Raw genomic sequence first — 21,339 nt, forward strand, 5'->3', positions numbered from 1 at the left:
TGATTATTTCCTTAGAAATAACTTTTTCCAGTTTGTCGGTGATCATTCCAATAATACGTTTTTTATATAAAGAAAATTTGATGACGATATTAAATTAAAGGTCATAATTTGAAGTCGCTTTTGTTTTAGTTACTATTTATAAACAACTGTCGATAATGACATTTCAATGTTTTTCATCATTGGCCGCAATGTTCAAGATTAATTATACATATACATCATTTTTTATTATATACACCCTAAAAAAATAATAGTTATTGATAAAAAATAGTTATAATCTTTATTTTTTTATATAATTAATTTTATTTATATATTAAGTAAAAGTTGAGATATAAGATAGTTTAATATTGATAAACTTTTTCTTTAATATGTTTTTTAGAAAAAAAATTAAGATGGAGTTTTACACTTGAAAACAGGTAGTATTTTCCATGTATGTATCACTTACAAATTTAGAATCGGAATAACTTACAAATTTAGAATCGGAATAATGATTTATATTTTTCTTTAAAAATATATATAACTTTATCTTATTGTTCTTTCCTTTTTTTTTTTCATACAAAGAAAATTAACCGAAAAATTCATAATGATTAGATCATTATATTTGTGAAAAACTTTGTTGATACCAAATTTGAAAATCTCTACAACTATTTTATAAAGCATTAATTTATATAAAGAAAATATTTACAATATTTTTTTTTTACAAAAGTCACATGTAAAATAAAGTGAATCATAGAACCCTTTAAAGAACAAACATAATTTACTTGAATCGCGTCACAAGTTGTAGTATTTGTGTATAGATTGATGAACAACTCTAAGTTACTGAAAGACATTGATTTATGTCGTGTCACAAAATGCAGAACAAATTAAAATGTAATGTTGTTTGCATGTATGTATAAGAAAAAAACACAAAGTTTATATATTTTTGTGTGTTTGGTGTGTGTGGAAAGTTTGAGTGTTTGACTTTACACATAAGCATGCATCCCAAAGATGCCCATTTTGAGTGCAACTTGGGTCAACTCACAATTTCTATCAACATTCATTTTTTTAAGAAAAATGCAGAAGGCATGCTAATTAGTTGTTGCGATTCAGTAGCAAATCTGACAAAATAGCAGCATCACGTTTGGTTGAATATTGTTTACTCAACTTAAACACTGGTTTTAGGTTTAATCCCATAATCACTCTTAAAGCAATCATCATAACTGATTAACTGCATATAGATATTTAAACTTAATCAAATTATTTCAACAGATTTGGTAATAAAGAATACAATTATTTGATAATTTTTTTGTCAAATATTAATATTTTGGTTTTAAGTTTTTCGAACGACATTATTAAGCCTAATAAATAGTTTAAATGACAGATAATTTTATTGGGTGATATAATTAAGATCAATTATCATAAATATTTAAATTTAATCAAATTATTTCAACAGATTTGGTAATAGAGAATACAATTATTTGGTAATTTTTTTGTCAAATATTTATATTTCGATTTTAAGTTTTTCGGACGACATTGTTAGAAGTCTTATATTTGAAGTATTATCTATTTAGAAGTCTTAATTCCATCACAGTTTTATCAAATTTCTCGGTAGATAAAAGGATAAATATTTAAATTGCACTTTGATCTTGACTTTTAAACAATACGAAATTATAGGATGTAATAAAAAAAAGTATTCATGTTGACATATTAAAAACTTTTCACAACATTTTAACACAAACACATAAAAACATAAAAACACAAAAAAATAAAAAAATAAAAATCTAAATTGGGAATAACTAGTCCAAAGTTGACAACAAAATAAATATTGATATTAGGTTAGTAGTCATTGTTTGTATACCATCCACATGATGAATCACATGACATGTCTCAACCAATAATGTTAATTGCGTTATGCAGTAACTTCTCTATTGTGCCTAGTTGTTCACCCATCATACAAACCACAAAAGCAACTCATTATTATTTAAACATATTATAATGAAAATTACAACAACCTATATTTGGCAGTGTAGTTAGACATCATTAACACTCAAAAGGTTATGGTTGTGCATGTGATAATCTTACTATAAGTAGAATTTTTTTCTGATAAGAATCATACGGATCAGATGAACAGTAATTTTTAACTGAATCACATGCCAATTTTTTCATATTCTACTCTGATTAATGCGAGAAGCATAGGGAGTTTGAGACAACTGGCATGCACATGGGAAGATGTATGAAAATGAAAATAGAAAAAATTGATGAGATTTGTAATTAGAAAATGGAGATTCTGACATGATAATTTAATACATAAAATTTTTAAATTAATTTGATATTATCTTTTTTTTACTTTTTTCTTTTTCAAAAAAATATAAAAGATATTTTTTTTATAATTATTTTATCTTTACATTATAAAATAGTAATGATTTGACATACTTTAATTTTTTATATTCATTTAACACTATTATTTCTTTTTTTTTAAAATACAAAAATTTATAGTTTTATGACTATTTTACCATTATATACTATGTTAAATGAATATAAAAATGTGTCATGATAATATCATTATTCTATATTATATATTAAATGAATATAAAAATGTGACATCGAATCATTATTGTTGTCTACAAAAACAGACAGAGAACATGTAACATCATTATTCTGAGGTGGGGAGCATGTTGTATGAGTAATATTGTTTGTTTGGTTTGTCTATCCGAAATCCTTAAACTTCAATGAAATAATGAAGCAGAGAATAGTCAATATTGTTTTTTTGCTACCATCTCTAAGAACTCTCATTTTCACTTTAATTAAACAGACCACGCCAACGCTACTCATTACAAACAAACACGTTAGTTGGTTGTTTTGCTGCAACTGCAGTTGCTTTCATTAATAATCTCCCCAAACATTTTTGTCACATGCAAAATGTCAGACCACTTCCTCTTTTATTCTTCTTGCTTTCATCAAATTTCACTTAGCTGGTTGTCAAAATTCCTGCATTTGAATAGTAGCTGGGGAGCTCAAATTCTTGTTTCTTTATTCTGTCTTGAATTTCGAGTATGTGAACTGAAATTCCTTAAAGTATATTCTCAATTTTCCAGACATAATTTAAGGAATTGGTTATGATAGTAATAAAAAGTGAAACATGATCCAAAATAGATTAAGATTAGTTTCATTTGAAATGTCACGAATTTTATCTTTCAAAAAACAATTAATAAAATGATTAAATTTGATTATAGTCCTTAAATATAAAAATATAATTCATTTATATTTTAAATTCTAATCCATTTTAGTTACAAATTTTTTAAATAAGTAAATATAAACTTTTTAACTCAACAACATTTATTTTTATTTTTATGTGTTAGACAATATTTTAAACTGACATTTAAGCTGGAGTGTATCAAATGAAATAAATAACTCTGAAACATTTTTTAATGAGGTAAAAAAAATAACTAAATTAAGTTAAAAAGGTTATATTTATTTATTTTAAAAATTTAAAAATTAAATTATATTAAAATTTGAGACAAAAATAAATTTTAATTTTATATTCAAATTTTAAAAATAAAAACATGGTTATTCCTTAATAAAATCTAAATGTGTAACATAGAAGTTGAATAGAATATATACACAAAGACATTATGGTACGATATTATACAATAACTTTTCCTACTTTAGCGGTTACACCTACAGAAGTACTCGATGGAAAAAACAAAAAAGTCTTCATGCTAAAAGTAGAATGCTACTTTGTGACAGTGGTTTGAGTGCACTTAAAGTAACGTACTTTTCTTTGAAATAAATTCTGAATTATCCAGACATTCAAATATATATTCATTTGATTTTAAATAAATTTGCAGGATTGTATTTAATTAAATGTTGAAACAAAAAAAATTTTGTTCATTTTTATATTTATCAATTTCTTTTTGGTTGGATTAATTTAATCACTCAAGTATACATTATCTTGCAGTAATATCTGGAATAAAAAAACCAACATATTAACAAAATGACTTAGATGTAGATCTCAATTACCATCACACATTTATGAGTAGTTCTGTTAAAATCAATTTTAGACAACTTCAAAATAAAGACAGTAAATAGTTCCCTGCATTATTGATTCATGGAGTTTTCTGCTATTGTTGACTATTATTGAACATAGTTCCATGGATTTTAGTACTTTTATTTCGCCAGCATCAATATTAGTAATATATTATAAATAAAGTAAAAGAAGCATAACACCTAACAGTGTAGATGGGCTCCTATAGGTACAAGTCCTTAAAATTAAAAGGAGGGCAGCCTCAATAGCATCTGACTGTAAGAAAAATGGTGGGTGGAAACTAAATGGTAGATGGCATCAAGAGAGAGAGAAATATATAGATATAATAGATTATATAAATCATATCATGTTATAATAAGACAGGAATAGAGACAAAAGAGATTATAAAATCTAATATAAATTACAATGATACTTCCTAAGGATTTCTCAGATTGCACATAACCCTCATTGTTTTTTAATAACAATCAAGGGTTGGTATCTGTGTGTGTATATATATTATATATATTATACATACATACATATATATATATATATATATATATATATATATATATAGAGAGAGAGAGAGAGAGAGAGAGAGAGAGAGTGAGTCAATGTAATACTAAAACAAGTAAGGAGTTTCCTGTAGGTCCCTGAATATCAAACGAGATAAAGAAAAAGATAAGAGGCAAATGTAATTTATTCAGAAAATTGTAGACTACCATAAAAAATTAATTTGTATGGTCCCAATTAGCCCATGAAAGGAGGCCACTAGCTATGGTCAAAAGTAATTTGAAAATCATTACAAGGAATGAATGAAGCAATTATGCAGATGAAAAATTAGAAATGAAGAAAAGATTATCATCAAACTCAGTATGTTTCATAAAAAAAAGTACAGATGAAGAATCTGGAAACTTACAATGGTAAAAAAGAGACAAGTATGATAGTAGATTGTCCAATACTAACTAATAAGAGTGAGAAATTACATCAGTCTTCGTCATAAGAGACATGAAAGCTGGTTGTGCAACCAGAAGCTTCAGGGTCTTCAGCCCCACAACAGTCATAGAACTTTGCAGCATAAGGTGGATCATCTGGGCCCAATTCATAGTACCTTCATAATTAACAAAAAAATAAATGACAGAATAGGGGAATGGATTGATAATTGAAGTTGAAAAGATATAAATTTCCAGGTCACCAGCCTGGCATTCACATTCACCTGATAAGGTGAAGCCAAGTCTAAGATCTGGTCAACTTAAAACTTAATTCCTAAAATAACAGGTAGCAGGCTGTCTATCTCATTGCCTTTGAAGAAAAAAAACACATTGATAAATATCCATTGTCCTTCTCACTTGGAAAAACATTGTTTAACACCATTTGATGAAAGGGTAAAATAGTAATAAAAATAAATAAATTCTTGCATTTGTAAAGAAAAAGAGAAAGTAAAAAATAATAAAGAATAGTGTGAAATGAATGTAAAAAAATTATGTGTCAAAGTATCATTTTCTTTATATTACCTTCGAGTAACTTACACGTAAGCATCTTCCAATTTTAGTTGTCCAAGTACAACATTGGCATGTTATGCTTTGCTTTATTTAAGATTCTTTGCTGCAAGATTTAGAATCTTTTATTCCTCTTACCACTATCCTGATTTAAGTACTCACGTAAGAATATGATGAATACAATGAACGACTAACAAAACTCCAGACTTTGAAACAGAGAAATTACAGGCATTTACAAAACTTCATTGTGTTGTGTGTTTTGCAAATTACCATAAAAAGTTGTACTGTGAATAGGATGTCTGACATGTGAATCCCCTGTGCCTAGTAGAAATTTGAGGTTATAAGTGGGAAATTTTTGGAGATTACCAGATTTTGACCACTAAAAGCCCGTCGAACTCCAACAACAAACAGGATCCGAGAATTCGTTACACAATGGCTATATTCTAAGACAAATTACCCCTTTTGTCAGAAAACTTGTCAAGAGTTTTGGAAAGTGAATATACCAATCTGACAGTCTTAAAAATAATCAAGAAAAGGAAGATATATCAGAAACTTTCTCAATGTTGGAAGGTTTTCAGTCAAACTCAGTATTGACTGTTGTAAATTGTAATAAAAGAAGGAAAGTAGTGAAATAAACATACTTAGTTTCAGCTAAATGAAATCTTAAACCCTTTGCATGTACAAAGTGATGCTTCAGAGGTTTATTATGAATCATGTTCACAGACCAAACCTTTTACCACGAAGTCCTTAACAGTTTCATGGTTTTGATTAAAATTTTTTTGTTATCTTTATCTACATCTGGCCAGAAGGCTATCCTTCATCAAAAAAACTATCCTAACTGGGGCTTCTATCCATCATCAACATGCTAATGGCAGAAACAAAAAGGTTCTTTCTAACAAAATAAATGTAACATATTACATTCTTCTTAATATGGTCTTAAAAAATCAGGCCACGACACTTTTAGAAAATATATGTAAATCGTCATCTGCAACCACAATAAATCCAGAAACTTCCATTACATTGTTTTTCTTAAACTGTGGCTTATAACCACTACATTGCTCAGAGTTTTTCTTCTAAAAACATTATGGAAAGTTGTGAGTGCTGCATACATAACTAGCTTATCAATCCTATTTGATAAACAATGTTATCTTCTTTTATGTCAAAAATGAGTGAAGTGACCCTCAATCAAGAGGTAAGCAAACTTGGTAGGGGCTTGAGGGGTCATTGCAATGTCCAGAAGGAAGGATTGACAGAGGATATTAGATTATACATGTTGATACCTGGATTGATGAATTTTCAATATAATTTCTTTCTCAAATACAAAAAATAAACAAACTTCGGTATGATATATTAAGCCTTGTTCTCATATTATTGGTATTGAAAAAAAATTGGTAATAAAGAAAAATGCTGGGCAGTGCGATGATAAAGTCACAAGCTTCTGCAAGAACACAAAGTTGCTCTAAATGCAAAATGGGAAACCATTTATACATGACAAATAAGAAATCCATGAAAAAAGGTGACAAAACATGACATTGAATCAAAATCCTAAAACACTGATACAAGAACACGATGGTCATAACAGAACCCACCCGAATTAACCATTTTTTTCAGGGAAAAAAAGGGAATTTAATAGGATTGTGAACAAAAATTGGAGCTCCAAAAGAGAGAGTTTAAATTGGTAGATAAAAGAATACCTCTTCTGATCGTCGTGACGGCGACAAACGAAGAAAGAAGTGTGGAAACGGCAAGAGGATGAAGTGTTGGAATTTGGGTCATAGCTCTGTTTACACCTTTTACAAACCTTTGAATTTGAAAAGATCAATTCTTTCTGTTTCTGCTTCTCTTTCTCTTTCTCCATCTTCTTCCTCACAACCTTAACAATAACCCAACATTCAAAAGGAATATGAAGAGTTTTATTCCCTTCTACACTTTATAAATATTTTCTTTTTAAGAAGAAATAAAAATTTTCATCTCCATATAGGAGAATTTTTTTTATGATAATTTATTTAGAGCTAGATTAAATTGTAATTTTTCATTTCATAATTTTTTTTGTCTGCCATCATAATCTTCATAATATCCAAGATTCCCGCTTCAGACTTCAATTTTATATATTTATTTCTTTATTCCTAACCTGTTTATCTAGAAATAATTTAATTGATTAAATGTAAAAAAAAAAATGCTTATGAATGATTAAATAAAAATGGCGAATTTCGCAAACTCTGAATAGTCTTTAGTAATAAAATATTTTCACGTTTTTTAAGTGCCAATATAGGTAATATAAAGTTACAAGAGTTATCTTTTATAGGGTCTATTTGAATTTACGATTCAACACTCAAACTAATTTTCAATTTTTATTACATAATATATTAATATATTTTATATTTTAAAATGATTATATTAAATAATATGAATAAAAAGAAAAAGAGACATATTTTTAACTTATATTTGAGAACGAGACAGGGGGAGTAATATTACAGTTTGGAAAAAAAATCAACTATAGAAAAATTGAAAAAATGTTTTTAAATGTGACAAAATTTAGTGTCATTTTTTTCCATAAATTCAAAAAAAAAACGTGACAACTTGTTTTAGAATTAAGTTAGTAATCAATTTTATATTTGAAACAGTAGCTTAACCTTTTATACAAGTTTATTCATTATTCACTTGACATAGAATGTTGTTATTGTATCCCTTTTGAAAAAGCCCTAACAAGTAAAATTGACAGGTTTGCTTTTGGTTCCCATTAATTTTTTATATTTTATTATTGGTCCTCGATGACATTTGTTCCATTTTAGTCCTCCATAAATTTTTATATTTGCTTTGGTCTATGTTCTTGATAAATTGTTTTGGTCTGTGTTATTTATATTTTCATTTTCGCTCCTTTAGCATTTGCATCTCTCCCGTATCTTTAAATTCTCCTATCTATAACGTAAAATTCAAGTAAAATTAACATATGTTAATTCTCAAAGCTTTGTTTAAAGGATAAAAAATTAATTAATAATGTTGTTTTCCTTCCCATAGAGTTTGGATAGTTTAGAGTTACAAATCTATGAAGAATAAAAAGTTATTTAAGCCGAAAAAAAAAATTCAGCTAAACAATGTAATTACTTAGATACCCATGTTCTTTAAATTTACCAAGACTAAACATAATATCAGATGCTTCAAAAGAAAAAAATTGGCGCCTCCTACAAGATCATTTTCAACGCAAAATTGGTCCACAGCAAGACAATTTGTACTGCATGGCGTTTGTAAATGCCAACTGAGTGCAATTATAAGTGCACGTTTATGTAGTAATACTAGTATTGGTAAGCAGTGTTCAACAAGGACATGCCTAAATATCACGACAGAAGATGTCAATTGTTCACATAGTTCTCAGGTTTAATTTACAGTATCCTCCTCCTACACTATATTTGGGTCGTGTGCATTAAGCAAATGGAATATTCACACAGTAGAAACATTTCAGTTGAACTAACCAGATTTCTCAGTCGTAAGCTCCATCATCATCATATTCTGTTGTGCCTTGCCTTCCTGAAATGATATTGAACAAGCTCTTTGTGGCTCGGCCAACTGCTCTAGTAGTCTTTCTAGCAGCTCCAGCAACAGCAGGTTGCAAAGAAATTATGGGCAAACTCGCCCTCTCTTGGATCATGGCTGTATTGAACCGAACTATAATCAGACTAACAAAGAAGAAAGACAAGATTGCACTGATATCACCCCATGTATTAGTATCCCCATTCAACAAGTGCTCCAATTGCTTGCTCGAAAGAATATTGACTACTTAATTCGATGCTTTAAGCTGTTAAATGGAATCTAAACTCCTAGTGTGGAAAAAGATTGATGATTGATTTGTGTGTTGGAGTGTATAATTCAATGGCTAACACCTGAGTCTCTTACAGAAATCCTCTGAAAAATGAAACACAAGTTTCAACCCACAATAGGAGTTAGAAAAATTCAAGTGTGCTTGCCTAGCCTTATTTCTTATTTCTCTGATACCCCTGTTGTATAGTTAAGATTAAGTGGGGAAAATGGAAAAGGAAAAACCAAAGAAATCCCAGCAAACACAGTATACGTACACTCGGTTTGTTGTCGTGCCATTGAACTAAATTGTCGGAGTTTAGCTTCTGCTGCTTGCACAACTTGAGCTGACGCGTTGACTCCGTCTGCTACTTCCTGGCTGATTGCCAAAAAACATATGATTAGATCAAGATATGTCATGTCGTTGAAATATTGACTTTGAAAACCAATTCCTCATAAGAGGAACACTACCATTTCTTACAGTCTTTTAAACACTCTTTTGTTATTAGGTGAATTTTTTGTGGGTCGTACTTATTTGGGGTGGGGGTTCTCACAAATTGAACCCAATAATAGTGCGTGAAATTCCTTTCATGATAAAAGGGCGTTTACTTTTTATCATTACCAGTTGCCAAATGTTCAAAATTCATTTACTTTCCTGAAAAAATTTATTGAGTTGTATTGATCATATTGAACAATGTAAGCCAGCATTTTTCACTTGCATACTTAACAAAACATTGGGTGAATGACCAACCACATTTTCCAATATGGAACTGAAGGATTCAGAAGGATCTCTCCCATGCCAGCTAAACTTCAGAAAGTAAACCAATTATAAAAATTACAAGTCTTGCATGAAGCAATCAGAATGAGGAAAACATTGATTATGTTCAACTGAATTTTATCCCAACACACCCGATGTACAGTTAATAATAAAAAAGACAACCAACATTTAGAAAAAAAATATATGGAAAGAAATACAGAAACAATGGAGTCAAAGCAAAGTAAACATTGTTACCTTAGATCACTTAGTTCTAGAGTTAGATCACTTATTTCCATCCCAGAAAGCCTAATAGCAGTCATGGTACTAGGGAGCTCCTCACGAGCTGTATCAGCCAGCTTTGAAAGGGATATTGCAGCATTTCTTATCGCCTAAGGAAGATGTACAAAAATGGTATATGAGTAGTTTGAGTCTGTTTATGCTTAACAATTATCCAAACACGAATATTTAGTGGGTGACATATGATATGTCTAGGAAATAAAACATAGATGAGAAAAACAAAACAACACGAAGGAAATTCAATGTTGCAGAGAGAAGTGGTCTAGGCATAGCCAATAAGACAAGTTAAGTTCCTATTAAATGAAACAAAAGTTGAAGATCTTCCACCAGAGAATACAAATAAAAAACCAAAGATTAATTTACATTAGCATTCATCAATAGAGACATAAGTCGCGTAAAGATTAATTTACATTATCTAAACAAAACTATCTAAAATCCAAAGCTCCCCCTAAGGAAAAAAAAAAATCCTTTGTTTGAACAGTTAAGTTCAACTAGAATTCTTTCAAATTTGAAGTATAAACAGTGAAATCTAAACCTATCAATTTATTATAGAGAACCAAAAGGAAGCAAATGCAACCAACCAGGCAGAATAACAAATGTTTATACATACTGCACTTACAAATATAAGCAACGTGATAGACAACTTACAAACAGGGCGGGAACAGCAGCAGCAACAAAGCTAGCGAATGCCACTGAGGTCTGCAGAAACAATAGTCAAAACATTTTCAGACACAGAGCAACAAATTTAATTCAAATCGAGTTGATGAAACACTCAACTCAAATTACGGTATTAATTAATTCATGAGAATATTGAGGGCTGGAATAACCTAAAAAAACGTAGCCGAACAAAAAAAAGAAGGATCATACCGTAGAAGCGATGAATGCGAGGAGAAAGAAGGCTTGGTCAGAAGAAGTGAGTTTGGGTAAGGGCGAAAGAAACGAAGGAGTTTGAGGGGTTGTTACTTGGGTGTGGAAGGTTTGGTCGTTGAGAAGAGGTTGTTGAGATGGGTTGGATCCACTGTGTGACGGCGCAGAGGAGCAACGTGTGACAACCATGGAAGAAAAATTGGTGTTGGAAGAGACGAAAAGAGAATGGAAATGGAGTTGTCTGAAAGTTTTGGAAGAGTGTCGGAAGAGAGGGAGCAATGGAGAAGAAGCATGCGAGCTTGCAAGAAGAGAATTCATGGTTATCGATTTGGGGCAAGGAAATGTGACTGTGCTGTTACACTACTCAGACAACAATGACCTGAATCACTAGTTTAATCTTCTTTTTAAGGTATAATAACCATTCATTAAGTTGTTAACCATACACTTAGGAATCTATATTAAAATATCTATTATTTACTAGTCTTTGTACCTATTTGTGGTATTTTTTTTTTTAATATTTGATGTTTAATAATAAAAGTAAATTTTATAGAATTGATTAGTTTTATATGTTTTTTTTAAAATTAGAATAATAATAATAATTAAAGTAATAAATAATAATAAATTATAAAAATATTGTGTATATATTAATTTCAATTATTATTAAATATATTTTTATAATGATTAGATGTGATATAATATGTTAAGCTTAAAATAAATTAAATAAATAAATTTGTGTAAAAAGAGTTTCATATATTATCTATAATAAATAATTAAACTTTTATTTATAATAAATGATTTAATTTTTTAAATCAATTTAGTAGTAAAAAATAAAATATAAAGCAATGTATAAAAATTAATGTAATAATTGAAAATTTTAAATATTTTATTTGAATTGTATACCTGAGACTTAAATCAATTATGGATAATTTGTAAATACTTATCAAATTTATGAATTTATATTTTATTCAATAAACAATTGTGGTTAGATTTTAAAAAAGATAAATAATAAATAAATATATTTAAATACAACAATTATATTGAAAATTGAAAATGTGTTACCATATCCTATATATTTTTGTTTTTAATTTTCTTAAATTATTTATATACATGTAATACAGGGCATTGTTACATTTATAATATGAATTTAAGTTTATAAAATATCCTAAGCGATGGAAAAGTGACGTTGAGTGTCTATTAATGCCAAAAAAAAAACTTGAACTGAGTAGAGTAAAATGACGTTTGAGTAGTGGTTTGAAAAAGAGTCTCGAAAACGTTTTAACCTACCGCTGAGCGATGGAAAAATGACGTTGAGCTGATATGGAGTTGAGAGCAGTGACATGACTGACAGGTCAAAATGGGTTATAATTTCGTATAATTTGTATCCTTTCTTCCTTCATGAGATTAGTTGCTGTATAAGAAAATCATAAAACTTACAAAAAAAATAAAAAAAGGTATATCAAAGGCTTAACCACAATGTACAAATAATTATTATTCCAATACAAAAATAATGAGAATATACATACTAAACTTGGAAACAAAAAGGAGCACATTCCCAATTCCCTAAAATTGAAGGTGTTATCCTTAACATTCAGTCCAAGTCTAATGATTCAAGGACCCTGCGAGCCTGGTTCTGGAGGAATGTTAGTCTCTCCTCTGGTCCCAGTGTTGGGTCAAACTGACTGGCTGCCCATATCAACGAGGCTGTTTTCTCCCCCAGAAGACGCCTTGTATCTTCATGTATACTTGCCAAAGGAGCCGAATCTCTTCCATTCACATGTCCAGTGAGTAGCAGCAAAAACTCTCCACATTTTAACCTAAGATAAAAAATCTCCATTATTTTAATTGAGTTACCTCCAGACTTAGAGCCACCACATGACAAACTTCAAACATGATTAAAAACCAAACAATTTTTCATCGCTTTCCACGGAAAAGTATGGCACAACAAGCTTAGATGCTTCAAGGTTTACAAATTTACAGTGCATTCTAACTTACAGAAACTCCTTTGTATAAACTAAGCAGTCAAAAGAGAAGAAAAATACTTCTAATGTGCCGTGGGGTAACATATTTGCATGGAATTCTTGATTTCTTGTTTCCTTCCATATGTTTAATACTCAGGAGATGCCAGTAAATGTGTTTCCCAATTTCTTATTGGCAAACATTCTACCTGAGTTTCAATTGTTTTGAAATGTTAAGGATGTTTTATTTGGACAGGGATATCCTTAATAGGATATACAATAGTGCTGGTTACTGGTGAGAAGGCCCCACAAAACCCTTTTCACAAAATATCTTTGTGCCATAAATGCTCTGTAAGCAATAGTCACCTCTTCCTCCTTATGAGATTGGCAGATTTTAGTAACATGCTCTTGTGCAGTTTTTCGAACACTCAATTTGTCTGCCTGATTTACAGGTATTCTTTGCTAACCAAGTCTGATATTGTGGAAGTTATATTGATAATTTATCCACTTCTGATCAAGGGTTGTGACATTTCCAGTGTCAAGGACAGAAATTTTACTTACAAGTTTCTCCCTTCTTCTCTTCTACGCCACAGGCTTGCTTTCTAACTGTCGAACTGCACTACTCCAACAGATTTTGACATGTGATGGCCACTCAAAATATTCTTTACATTTAAGAAATGAAATTAGATAAATGCTATATGATCGAAGCTCACTAAATTAGAAATTTCGATGCCCTATTCTCATACCATAGAACAAACTCTACCAAATAGCTTGAAGAATAAGAAAGTAAAGCAACACAATTTTACAGGACTAACAAGCATGGCCTATAAGAATACAGCAATAAACCGAACAATACTGAAGTAAAGAAGTACCTGAGATTTTCATCCACTTGAAAATCAAATGTATAAATTTTGTTTGGAAATAATAATAAGATAATAATTTAGCTTAATTCCCACCCTTTTTTCCTTCATTGGTTAGTTGCTGTAGAAGAAAATCATAAAACTTAAAGGTATATCAAAAGCTTAACCACATTGTAAAAACAATTACCATTGCAATAAAAAAGGAGAATATACATACAAAACTTGGAAACAACAAGGAGCACATTCTCATTTGCCTAAAATTGAAGGTGTTATCCTTAACATTCAGTACAAGTCTAACGATTCAAGGACCCTGCGAGCCTGGATCTGGAGGGCTGTTAGTCTCTGCTCTGGATCCAGTGTTGAGCCAAACTGACTGGCTGCCCATATCAAGGAGGCTGATTTCTCCCCCAGAAGACGCCTTGTATCTTCATGTATAGTTGCCAAAGGAGGCGAATCTCTTCCATTCACATGTCCAATGAGAAGCAGCAAAAACTCTCCACATTTTAACCTAAGATACAAGATCTCCTTCATTATTTTAATTATTTTATTTGAGTTACCTCGAGCTTGCGAGCCACCACATGACAAACAAAATACTGAAACATGAAAAAAACCAAACAACTTTTCATCCCTTTCCTTGGTAAAAGTATGGCCCAACAAGCTTAAATACTTCAAGGTTTACAAATTTACAGTGCATTCTAATTTACAGAAATTCCTCCTTAAAAACTAAGCAGTCAGAAGAGATGAAAAAGACTTCTGATGTACTGCAGGTAACGTATTTGCATGGCATTCTTCATTTTTGTTTCCTTCCATATATTTAATACTCCAGAGATGCCTGCACTTGGACTTTAGATACTTCAGGAGTTTTCATATAAATGTGTTTCCCAATTTCTTATTGGCGACCTTTCTTCCTAAATTTCAGTTGTTTTGAAATGTTTAGGATGTCCTATTTGGACAGGGTTATACTTAATAAGATATGCAATAGTGCTCTGTAAACAATAGTCACCTCTTCCTCCTTGTGAGATAGTTTAGGAGTTTCGAGTAACATGCCTGGGCTGTTTTTTCAAACACTCAATTGGTATACTTTGCTAACTAAATCTGATATTTTGGAAGATCGATGGATAGTTAATCCCTTTTTATCAAGGTTTGTGCCATTTCCATGGTGTTAAGGACAGAAATTTTACTTAGAAGTTTCTCCCTTCATCTGTTCTATGCCACAGGCTTGCGTTCTAACTGCCTTACTGCTCTACTCCATCAAATTTGGACATTTCATGTCTACTCAGAATATATTATTTGCATTTACCAAATTAAATAAGATATATGCTATATGATCGAAGGTCACTAAATTACAAATTTTGATGCCTTGTTCTGATAGCATGTATCGAGTCTCTGCCTAATAGCTTGAAGAGATAAGGACTAACTAACAAGCATGGCCTATCAAAGAATAAAGCATTAAAATGAACAACACTGTACCTGAGATTTTCATCCACTTGCTTGTCTCTTAGAAGGTCAGCAACTTCCATAATACCATTACATTTCTCGAAATCCTGATAAGTAATTATCAAGAGAAATATATTAAAAAAACGAATAACAAAAGAAATAGTCTTAGCAGAAAACTCTGCTAAACCTCCAGTGGAACATCAATCAGTAAATCCTATCGCCCAAGCGAAGACTCTCAGATATCAAAAGCTTTTATAAATTGGAAAAGAATGGAAGAGAAAATGATGGCATAAATTCCTGAAGCACAACTCTTTTCCCTCTTTATTGGCAATGACAGCTGAAAAATTATTTTGCATCTTTTCCTCATTTAAAAACAAATACTGTTGAAGCAACAACTCAGTTCATAAAAAAATGAACACAAAAAATAAACAAGATGTTAATTCTCAAATTATAGAAAAGTGATACATATTTGTAACTTCTGTGAAGAGTGTCAGGCTACCATTTGATTGGATGATGAATCCACCATCAACGAGATTAAAGCATCTAAGCAGGCACCTTGCTCCAATACTCCACGAGTGGATAATATATTCATTAAAACCTACAAAAGTACAGCAATTTTTAAATATATAACTCAGTATCTAAATGTTCATATCCTTTTTTAAGATTGGAGGCCTCGGTGGGAGAGAGAAGGAGTGTCTTGTGCACGTGTGCTATTCATGAATCACACTTTGTTTTGCATACAATTGCAGTGCCATGCTTAAATCAAAGGAAAAGGATAAAAACATCTTTTGCATTTGGATTTCATTCAAAAAAAGGTTTTTATTTGACATTCCATTTTAACTAATGCTACCATGGGGTATCAATGAATGTGCAAAGAAAGAAATTGAAGGGATAATTGTTCTTTTTAAAAAGTGAGTGTTAGATATAAGAAGGGGATGAGTGCTTCTCCCATAAAGACATTAAAACACATAATAAAAAAAATCATGTTGGCAATAACAGAGCTTGTGTTTATGCTATGTGCTTATTGTGCCGATGATGTAAGTAATCAGCACAAGACCATCCATAAGCAGGAAAGAAGGGGATTACGGTATCGATTTGGTTGTTCTCTTTTTAGATTGTGTGTGCCTTTCCTTGAGCAAACATCACATCTGCCATCTTTGAATTAAGAGTCTTTCTTTTTTAATAAATTAGAGAACTGAAAATACTGAAGTAAAAATCCATAAAACTTGTATGGAAAAGTAACTTGTCACAATATCCGTAGCCACAGAAATGGAAAACATGAAAATTTCTAAAGCAATGAAAGTGACCTGAATGGCATTGTTTTGATGGGCGAGTATTGTACTCTCTGGATGAAGCAGACAACACCCTTCCAAGACTCTAAGAGCAAGCGCAACTTCAGCATCAGTAGATGGACTCGTCACCTTCATTGGTTCCACACCAAATATATGGCTCAAGTCACCTACCTTACTCTCATTGTAATCATCCCCACTCTCTTTGAGCGAGTGCTGAAACAAAACCGGAACCACTGCAAACCCAACCACATGTTACTGAACAAACACATGTTGATAAGATCATCATCATCATCATTATTATTATCAATTTTATCATCATCATCATCATCATTATTATTATTACTATTACTACTACGTAACCGATAAAGATTTTCAACCTAAAGTTTAGTTAAAATTGCTGGTTATATCAGACAAGATATTTTCGTATCATAAACTACCATTTAGTAACCAAAATCTAGGTAATATCTGTTTGATACTGATTTGGGTTGATTCGGGAATCAGTTGCATGAAGAGTTATATTCTAGATCATGGAATTACTTTTCAAACATCTTGAACAGGAGGGGTGATTAGATTACTGTTATGGGCGATCCAGATTTTCAGTCTAAACTTCTTAAGCTGGAATTATTCAAAATACAAGAGAAGATATTTTTGTATCAATAACTACCTTCCGGGAGCCAAAATATAGATAAAATGTATTTGATACTGATTTGTCTGTTAGTATATAAACACTATTACATAAACTAATACATGGATCAGAGACAGTTTGCTCTCATTTTATTACATATTTAAAAAAAAATGTTTAACTGAATAAAACAGACCTTGGAGTTGGGGAACGCATTGGGTTTGATTAAAGAGGTCAATGGTTGATTCAGCCTCCGCAACGGAACGGAGGAACTTGAGAATGGAACGGAGAGCTCGAACACGGAGAAAGGAGAATTCAGCACGTGCATCTCTGAGCCCCGTTCTGAGGGCGAGAGTGACTTCTCTATACACTCTCTGCTGCTGCAGCGACTTTCCGACTTCGCTCACAACACCGTCATCCTCTACCGTTGCATTTCCGTCCCCTTTCTCTGTTGTTTCACTCCACAACGGCTTCTTCAGGTACATCTCCGTTTTGCTTCGCTCAGACAAGACGAATTTCTCAATATCGATATTAATTCATACTCGCCTTTCAACAACGGAGCCAGTAATCCAGTGGATCATATCAAAACCTCGTCGTTTCAGATCCCTGCGATCAGAATCAAATTCCGAGTTAGGGTTCGTGATGAGAGGTCAAAACGAATTGGGAGCTGTTTGCTCACTCTATTTTCGTTTTCAGCAGTCATTTCTCGCCCCTTTGTTCAAATATTTTGAAGAGTAAATTTGTATAACAGAAACTTTTAATTTTCATTAAGCAGCATTTTATATTTAAACTCGCCAAGTTTATTTTATATTATGGATAGCAAACCTATGAAATTAAAGAAGTTTAAAATTATAATTAAAGTGGCAAAAACGAAAAACATAAGTATTGTACTTTCTAGGCATTTCAAATAAATATAGGAAATTAATAGGATGACAATGCAATAAAAAAAATTAACGCACCAAAATCAGAATTACCTCAAATTGCATAAAGCAAAATAGTTCGTCTCGCGTTTTTCTAACGGGTTTGTGGGACTGCTTGTTTGGTCCGTCTCACTCTGTCACCTCTAAATATTAAATAAATAAAGTAATTAAGATAAATTATCTCTGGAATAATTTTCAACCCATTCAATACTATTATTAATGTGATTTTTATGGTTTACTTGGTAATTTCATCATTATGTTAAAGTATTTAATTTAATTAAAAGTATTTGTTTTTGACTCAGTTAAATTTATATTTTTGTAGAAAAAAGATTAATGTCGTCTTTTTAAGAATGAGTTTGAGAGAGATTTAATGGACGAATTTAAGGAGATGAATAAATAAAAGTATGATTGTTTTTATTAAGGAATGGAAAATTTAATGTAAAGAAATTTAAAGTAATTTTTTGTGAAAGATTTGATAGATAAAAAAATGTTTTAGACTATAATTTTACTATCATGACTAAAATTATATAAAATAAAATATAACTATTATTATTATAAATTAGGGTTAAATATGTATTTATTTTTTAAATTTAAATAAAAATTATATATTTAAAATTTTAACTTAATTTTTCGTTAATTTTAGAAAAATGTATATTTAATCTTTTTAATCAAATATGAGTAAGTTTATTTGATATTTTAAATATATTTCAGTGTTTATATTTTTTAACACATTTTTATTAATATTAATTAAAACGCCTTTAAAAACTAGAACTAGAAAAGAGACTAGTTCAAATTTTTTACTTATTTTATTATTATTATTATATTATTATTATTATTATTATTATTATTATTAATTATTCACAAAGTTATAAGCAAAAATATAAAAGTACGTTAACTTGGTTTTCCACTGTGGTATCTTCATCTATGAGAAGATGAAAGTATTGAGGTCTCACATATCTATCATACTAAATTAGTTTAAAATTTGTTGAAATAAACATGTAAGGATTCAGAAGTTCTGAGAAAGTGAAAGACAAGTATATGCATCTGATTGGACTGATTGGTTTTTTACGGTAGTATATAAAGGAATTTTTCAAAATTTTGTATCACTCTCCTCTGCATGCACTTCTTCTCTCCAAGTTTCTGAGTTTCGTTTTCTTCTCATTCTCTCTACAAATCCTCTCTATAAAATTCTCACTTTTCTTCATCTCATCATCAATCAGGTTATGCCTGAGCTTTCCTGGTGTCAAGAGCTTTCTTTTGAACCGATCAAGTTGTTGTTTTGAGCTGGTAAGTTCATCCTCTTCTTAGAAATTCTATTTTCTGGCACATGCAAGCCAAGTTTCTGGTTGCATGTGTTTATCATCTTTTTCTCTTAAATTCTGATTACATTTCTGGTCTTTTGGTTGGTCTATTTCCATTAATCGGTGGACCATAGGTTTCTAGAATTTTTGGTGGTGAGCGAGTTTATGCAACTGTGAGCTTTCGGTCCAGTTAACAGTTAAGGGAAGCTAAATAATTTAATTTGTATGTTTATAGGTTTATAATGAATTGTATGATTGATTTAAATGTATGTTGAATTTCTGTTTTTGATTGGATGTGAGGACTGAACTCTGTGGACTGGATTTGGGGAGTATTATGCATAAAAAGTGTTCGACCAATATCAATTTGAGGAAGTAAGAGGGTGAAAATGAGAATTTGAGGTTGGGAGTGGTTTTTTTGGCAGTGAGGTGAGTTTGAACAAGTGCATTGTGACCTGTTAGAATCATTAAGATGATCAAAAATGTATAAAAGTGGTAAAATCTAATTTTGGGTTCTTGAGTTGAGTTTATGCAGATTTCTGGGTGTGTTTTGGGTGAAATTTAGTGAATGAAGGTTCCCTTAGATAGGTTTGAATTGGTGTAGGAATTATGTTTGGAGGATTTGAAGTTGGGAAAATAATTTGGTTTTGGTAAATTTTGGTGTTCTTCATAATTCTGTAGAATTTTTGCATAATTATGCAAAACGCTGAGTGTGCATTATTGACCGCTCAGTCATATTCAGGTATTTGGTTATGGATTGGGTTTGGTATCTTTCATCTTACCCATTCATGACCGTTCGGTCTTAGGTGGTAGTTCTATGTCTTGTACTAATGCTCGTTCTTGGTCAAGCGTTCGGTCTTATACTAGCAGTTATGCTAAAGTTAGCGTTCGGCTTTATAATAACATTTATATGTTAGTGTTAGCACTCGGTCTTATACTAGTAGTTATGTTAGTGTTAGTGCTCGGTATTATACTAGCATTTATGCTAGTGTTAACGTTCAGTATCTTCTAGTGGTCGGTTTTTAATAGTGTTCGGTTAATTCTTCTGTTCTATTTATTATGGATCGTTCAATCTTATCCTTTGGGTAGTGAGAAACCGTTCAGTCTCCAACGTTCACAGAGTTCTCGGTTTTATGATTGATGATATGATTGTTGAATGATATTATATGTTAAATGATGAGGAGTATGTTTTAAGTACTGTGGAAGAGAATTCCAAGGTGGAATGTCTCGTGGATAGTTATTGAATTGTAAAGTATGAATGTGGATATCGTGTTAAGCTGGTATTTATCCTGATATTCTATGATTACTCATTCTTAAGTAGAGAAGAGTAACTCATGTGTGAGAATGGCAGGAGGTCCTTTAACCTCAGGGTATCGAGGTAATTTTCACTAGACTTACCTCTTGGGGTAGCTTGATGGGTGTCTTGTTGTTTCACCACTGCAAGTGCAAAAACACCTGTAGCTACACATTCATACAATCCGGATGATCAAGTCATGTGTTCAGTCTACTTATGAATTATGGTGTTCGGTCTATGCATGCTTCTAGTGTTCGGTAATAACTACTTAAGTGTTCGGTTTGTGTATGTTTACTTGTATTCGGTCTTAGTATGTTGAAGTATTCGGCCTTGCATTGTTTGTACTTGTCAAAAATGTATGTATGTGTATGCAATTAAATTACATTTGCTTACCCTTATTTCTTTGTCCATGTTCCTGTTCGATTTTTCTCTTGCAATGATTACCTTTG

At 31.0% G+C, this 21,339-nt stretch overlaps 3 protein-coding genes across 6 annotated transcripts; all 3 read right to left on the reverse strand.

Moving 5' to 3' along the window:
- Positions 1–4,824: 4,824 nt before the first annotated feature.
- LOC108339876 (uncharacterized) lies at positions 4,825–7,419 on the reverse strand. Its single transcript, XM_017577098.2, has 2 exons — positions 7,194–7,419; positions 4,825–5,111 (listed from the first exon to the last, which is right to left on the reverse strand). Exons 1-2 carry the CDS (start codon positions 7,355–7,357, stop codon positions 4,988–4,990), a joined length of 288 nt encoding a protein of 95 aa, XP_017432587.1. The 5' UTR covers positions 7,358–7,419; the 3' UTR covers positions 4,825–4,987.
- Positions 7,420–8,706: 1,287 nt separating this feature from the next.
- On the reverse strand, positions 8,707–11,590 carry LOC108339629 (uncharacterized). The gene is made up of 5 exons (XM_017576799.2): positions 11,213–11,590; positions 10,994–11,044; positions 10,304–10,437; positions 9,570–9,670; positions 8,707–9,147 (listed from the first exon to the last, which is right to left on the reverse strand). Exons 1-5 carry the CDS (start codon positions 11,528–11,530, stop codon positions 8,978–8,980), a joined length of 774 nt encoding a protein of 257 aa, XP_017432288.1. The 5' UTR covers positions 11,531–11,590; the 3' UTR covers positions 8,707–8,977.
- A 1,076-nt stretch (positions 11,591–12,666) lies between these two features.
- LOC108340652 (uncharacterized) lies at positions 12,667–18,131 on the reverse strand. Of its 4 annotated transcripts, XM_017578160.2 has the most exons (6): positions 18,058–18,131; positions 17,575–17,984; positions 16,772–16,989; positions 15,964–16,062; positions 15,498–15,571; positions 14,198–14,535 (listed from the first exon to the last, which is right to left on the reverse strand). In XM_017578160.2, exons 2-6 carry the CDS (start codon positions 17,861–17,863, stop codon positions 14,310–14,312), a joined length of 906 nt encoding a protein of 301 aa, XP_017433649.1. In that variant the 5' UTR covers positions 17,864–17,984; positions 18,058–18,131; the 3' UTR covers positions 14,198–14,309. The 4 variants fall into 4 exon arrangements, with proteins under 4 accessions (XP_017433651.1, XP_052733643.1, XP_017433649.1 ...); XM_017578162.2 differs by lacking the exon at positions 14,198–14,535 and adding an exon at positions 12,667–13,026 and having other exon boundaries at positions 17,575–18,109; XM_052877683.1 differs by lacking the exon at positions 14,198–14,535 and adding an exon at positions 12,800–13,012 and having other exon boundaries at positions 17,575–18,108.
- Between the last annotated feature and the right edge of the window lie 3,208 nt (positions 18,132–21,339).

Source organism: Vigna angularis, chromosome 5, assembly GCF_016808095.1.
Source record: "Vigna angularis cultivar LongXiaoDou No.4 chromosome 5, ASM1680809v1, whole genome shotgun sequence".
In the NCBI taxonomy this organism is placed as follows: Eukaryota; Viridiplantae; Streptophyta; class Magnoliopsida; order Fabales; family Fabaceae; genus Vigna; species Vigna angularis.

Excerpts from the sequence above, each read along its gene's own strand:
- LOC108339629 (XM_017576799.2), bottom strand. The coding sequence starts at position 11,530 with ATGAATTCTCTTCTTGCAAGCTCGCATGCTTCTTCTCCATTGCTCCCT. Across the intron at positions 11,045-11,212 it reads TCGCATTCATCGCTTCTACG|ACCTCAGTGGCATTCGCTAG; the intron begins GTATGATCCTTC and ends TTGTTTCTGCAG. Across the intron at positions 10,438-10,993 it reads CTGCTGTTCCCGCCCTGTTT|GCGATAAGAAATGCTGCAAT; the intron begins GTAAGTTGTCTA and ends CATCTTCCTTAG.
- LOC108339876 (XM_017577098.2), bottom strand. The coding sequence starts at position 7,357 with ATGGAGAAAGAGAAAGAGAAGCAGAAACAGAAAGAATTGATCTTTTCA. Across the intron at positions 5,112-7,193 it reads CGTCACGACGATCAGAAGAG|GTACTATGAATTGGGCCCAG; the intron begins GTATTCTTTTAT and ends TTAATTATGAAG.
- LOC108340652 (XM_017578162.2), bottom strand. The coding sequence starts at position 17,863 with ATGTACCTGAAGAAGCCGTTGTGGAGTGAAACAACAGAGAAAGGGGAC. Across the intron at positions 16,990-17,574 it reads ATGCGTTCCCCAACTCCAAG|TGGTTCCGGTTTTGTTTCAG; the intron begins GTCTGTTTTATT and ends TTGGGTTTGCAG. Across the intron at positions 16,063-16,771 it reads ATCAAAACAATGCCATTCAG|GTTTTAATGAATATATTATC; the intron begins GTCACTTTCATT and ends GTACTTTTGTAG.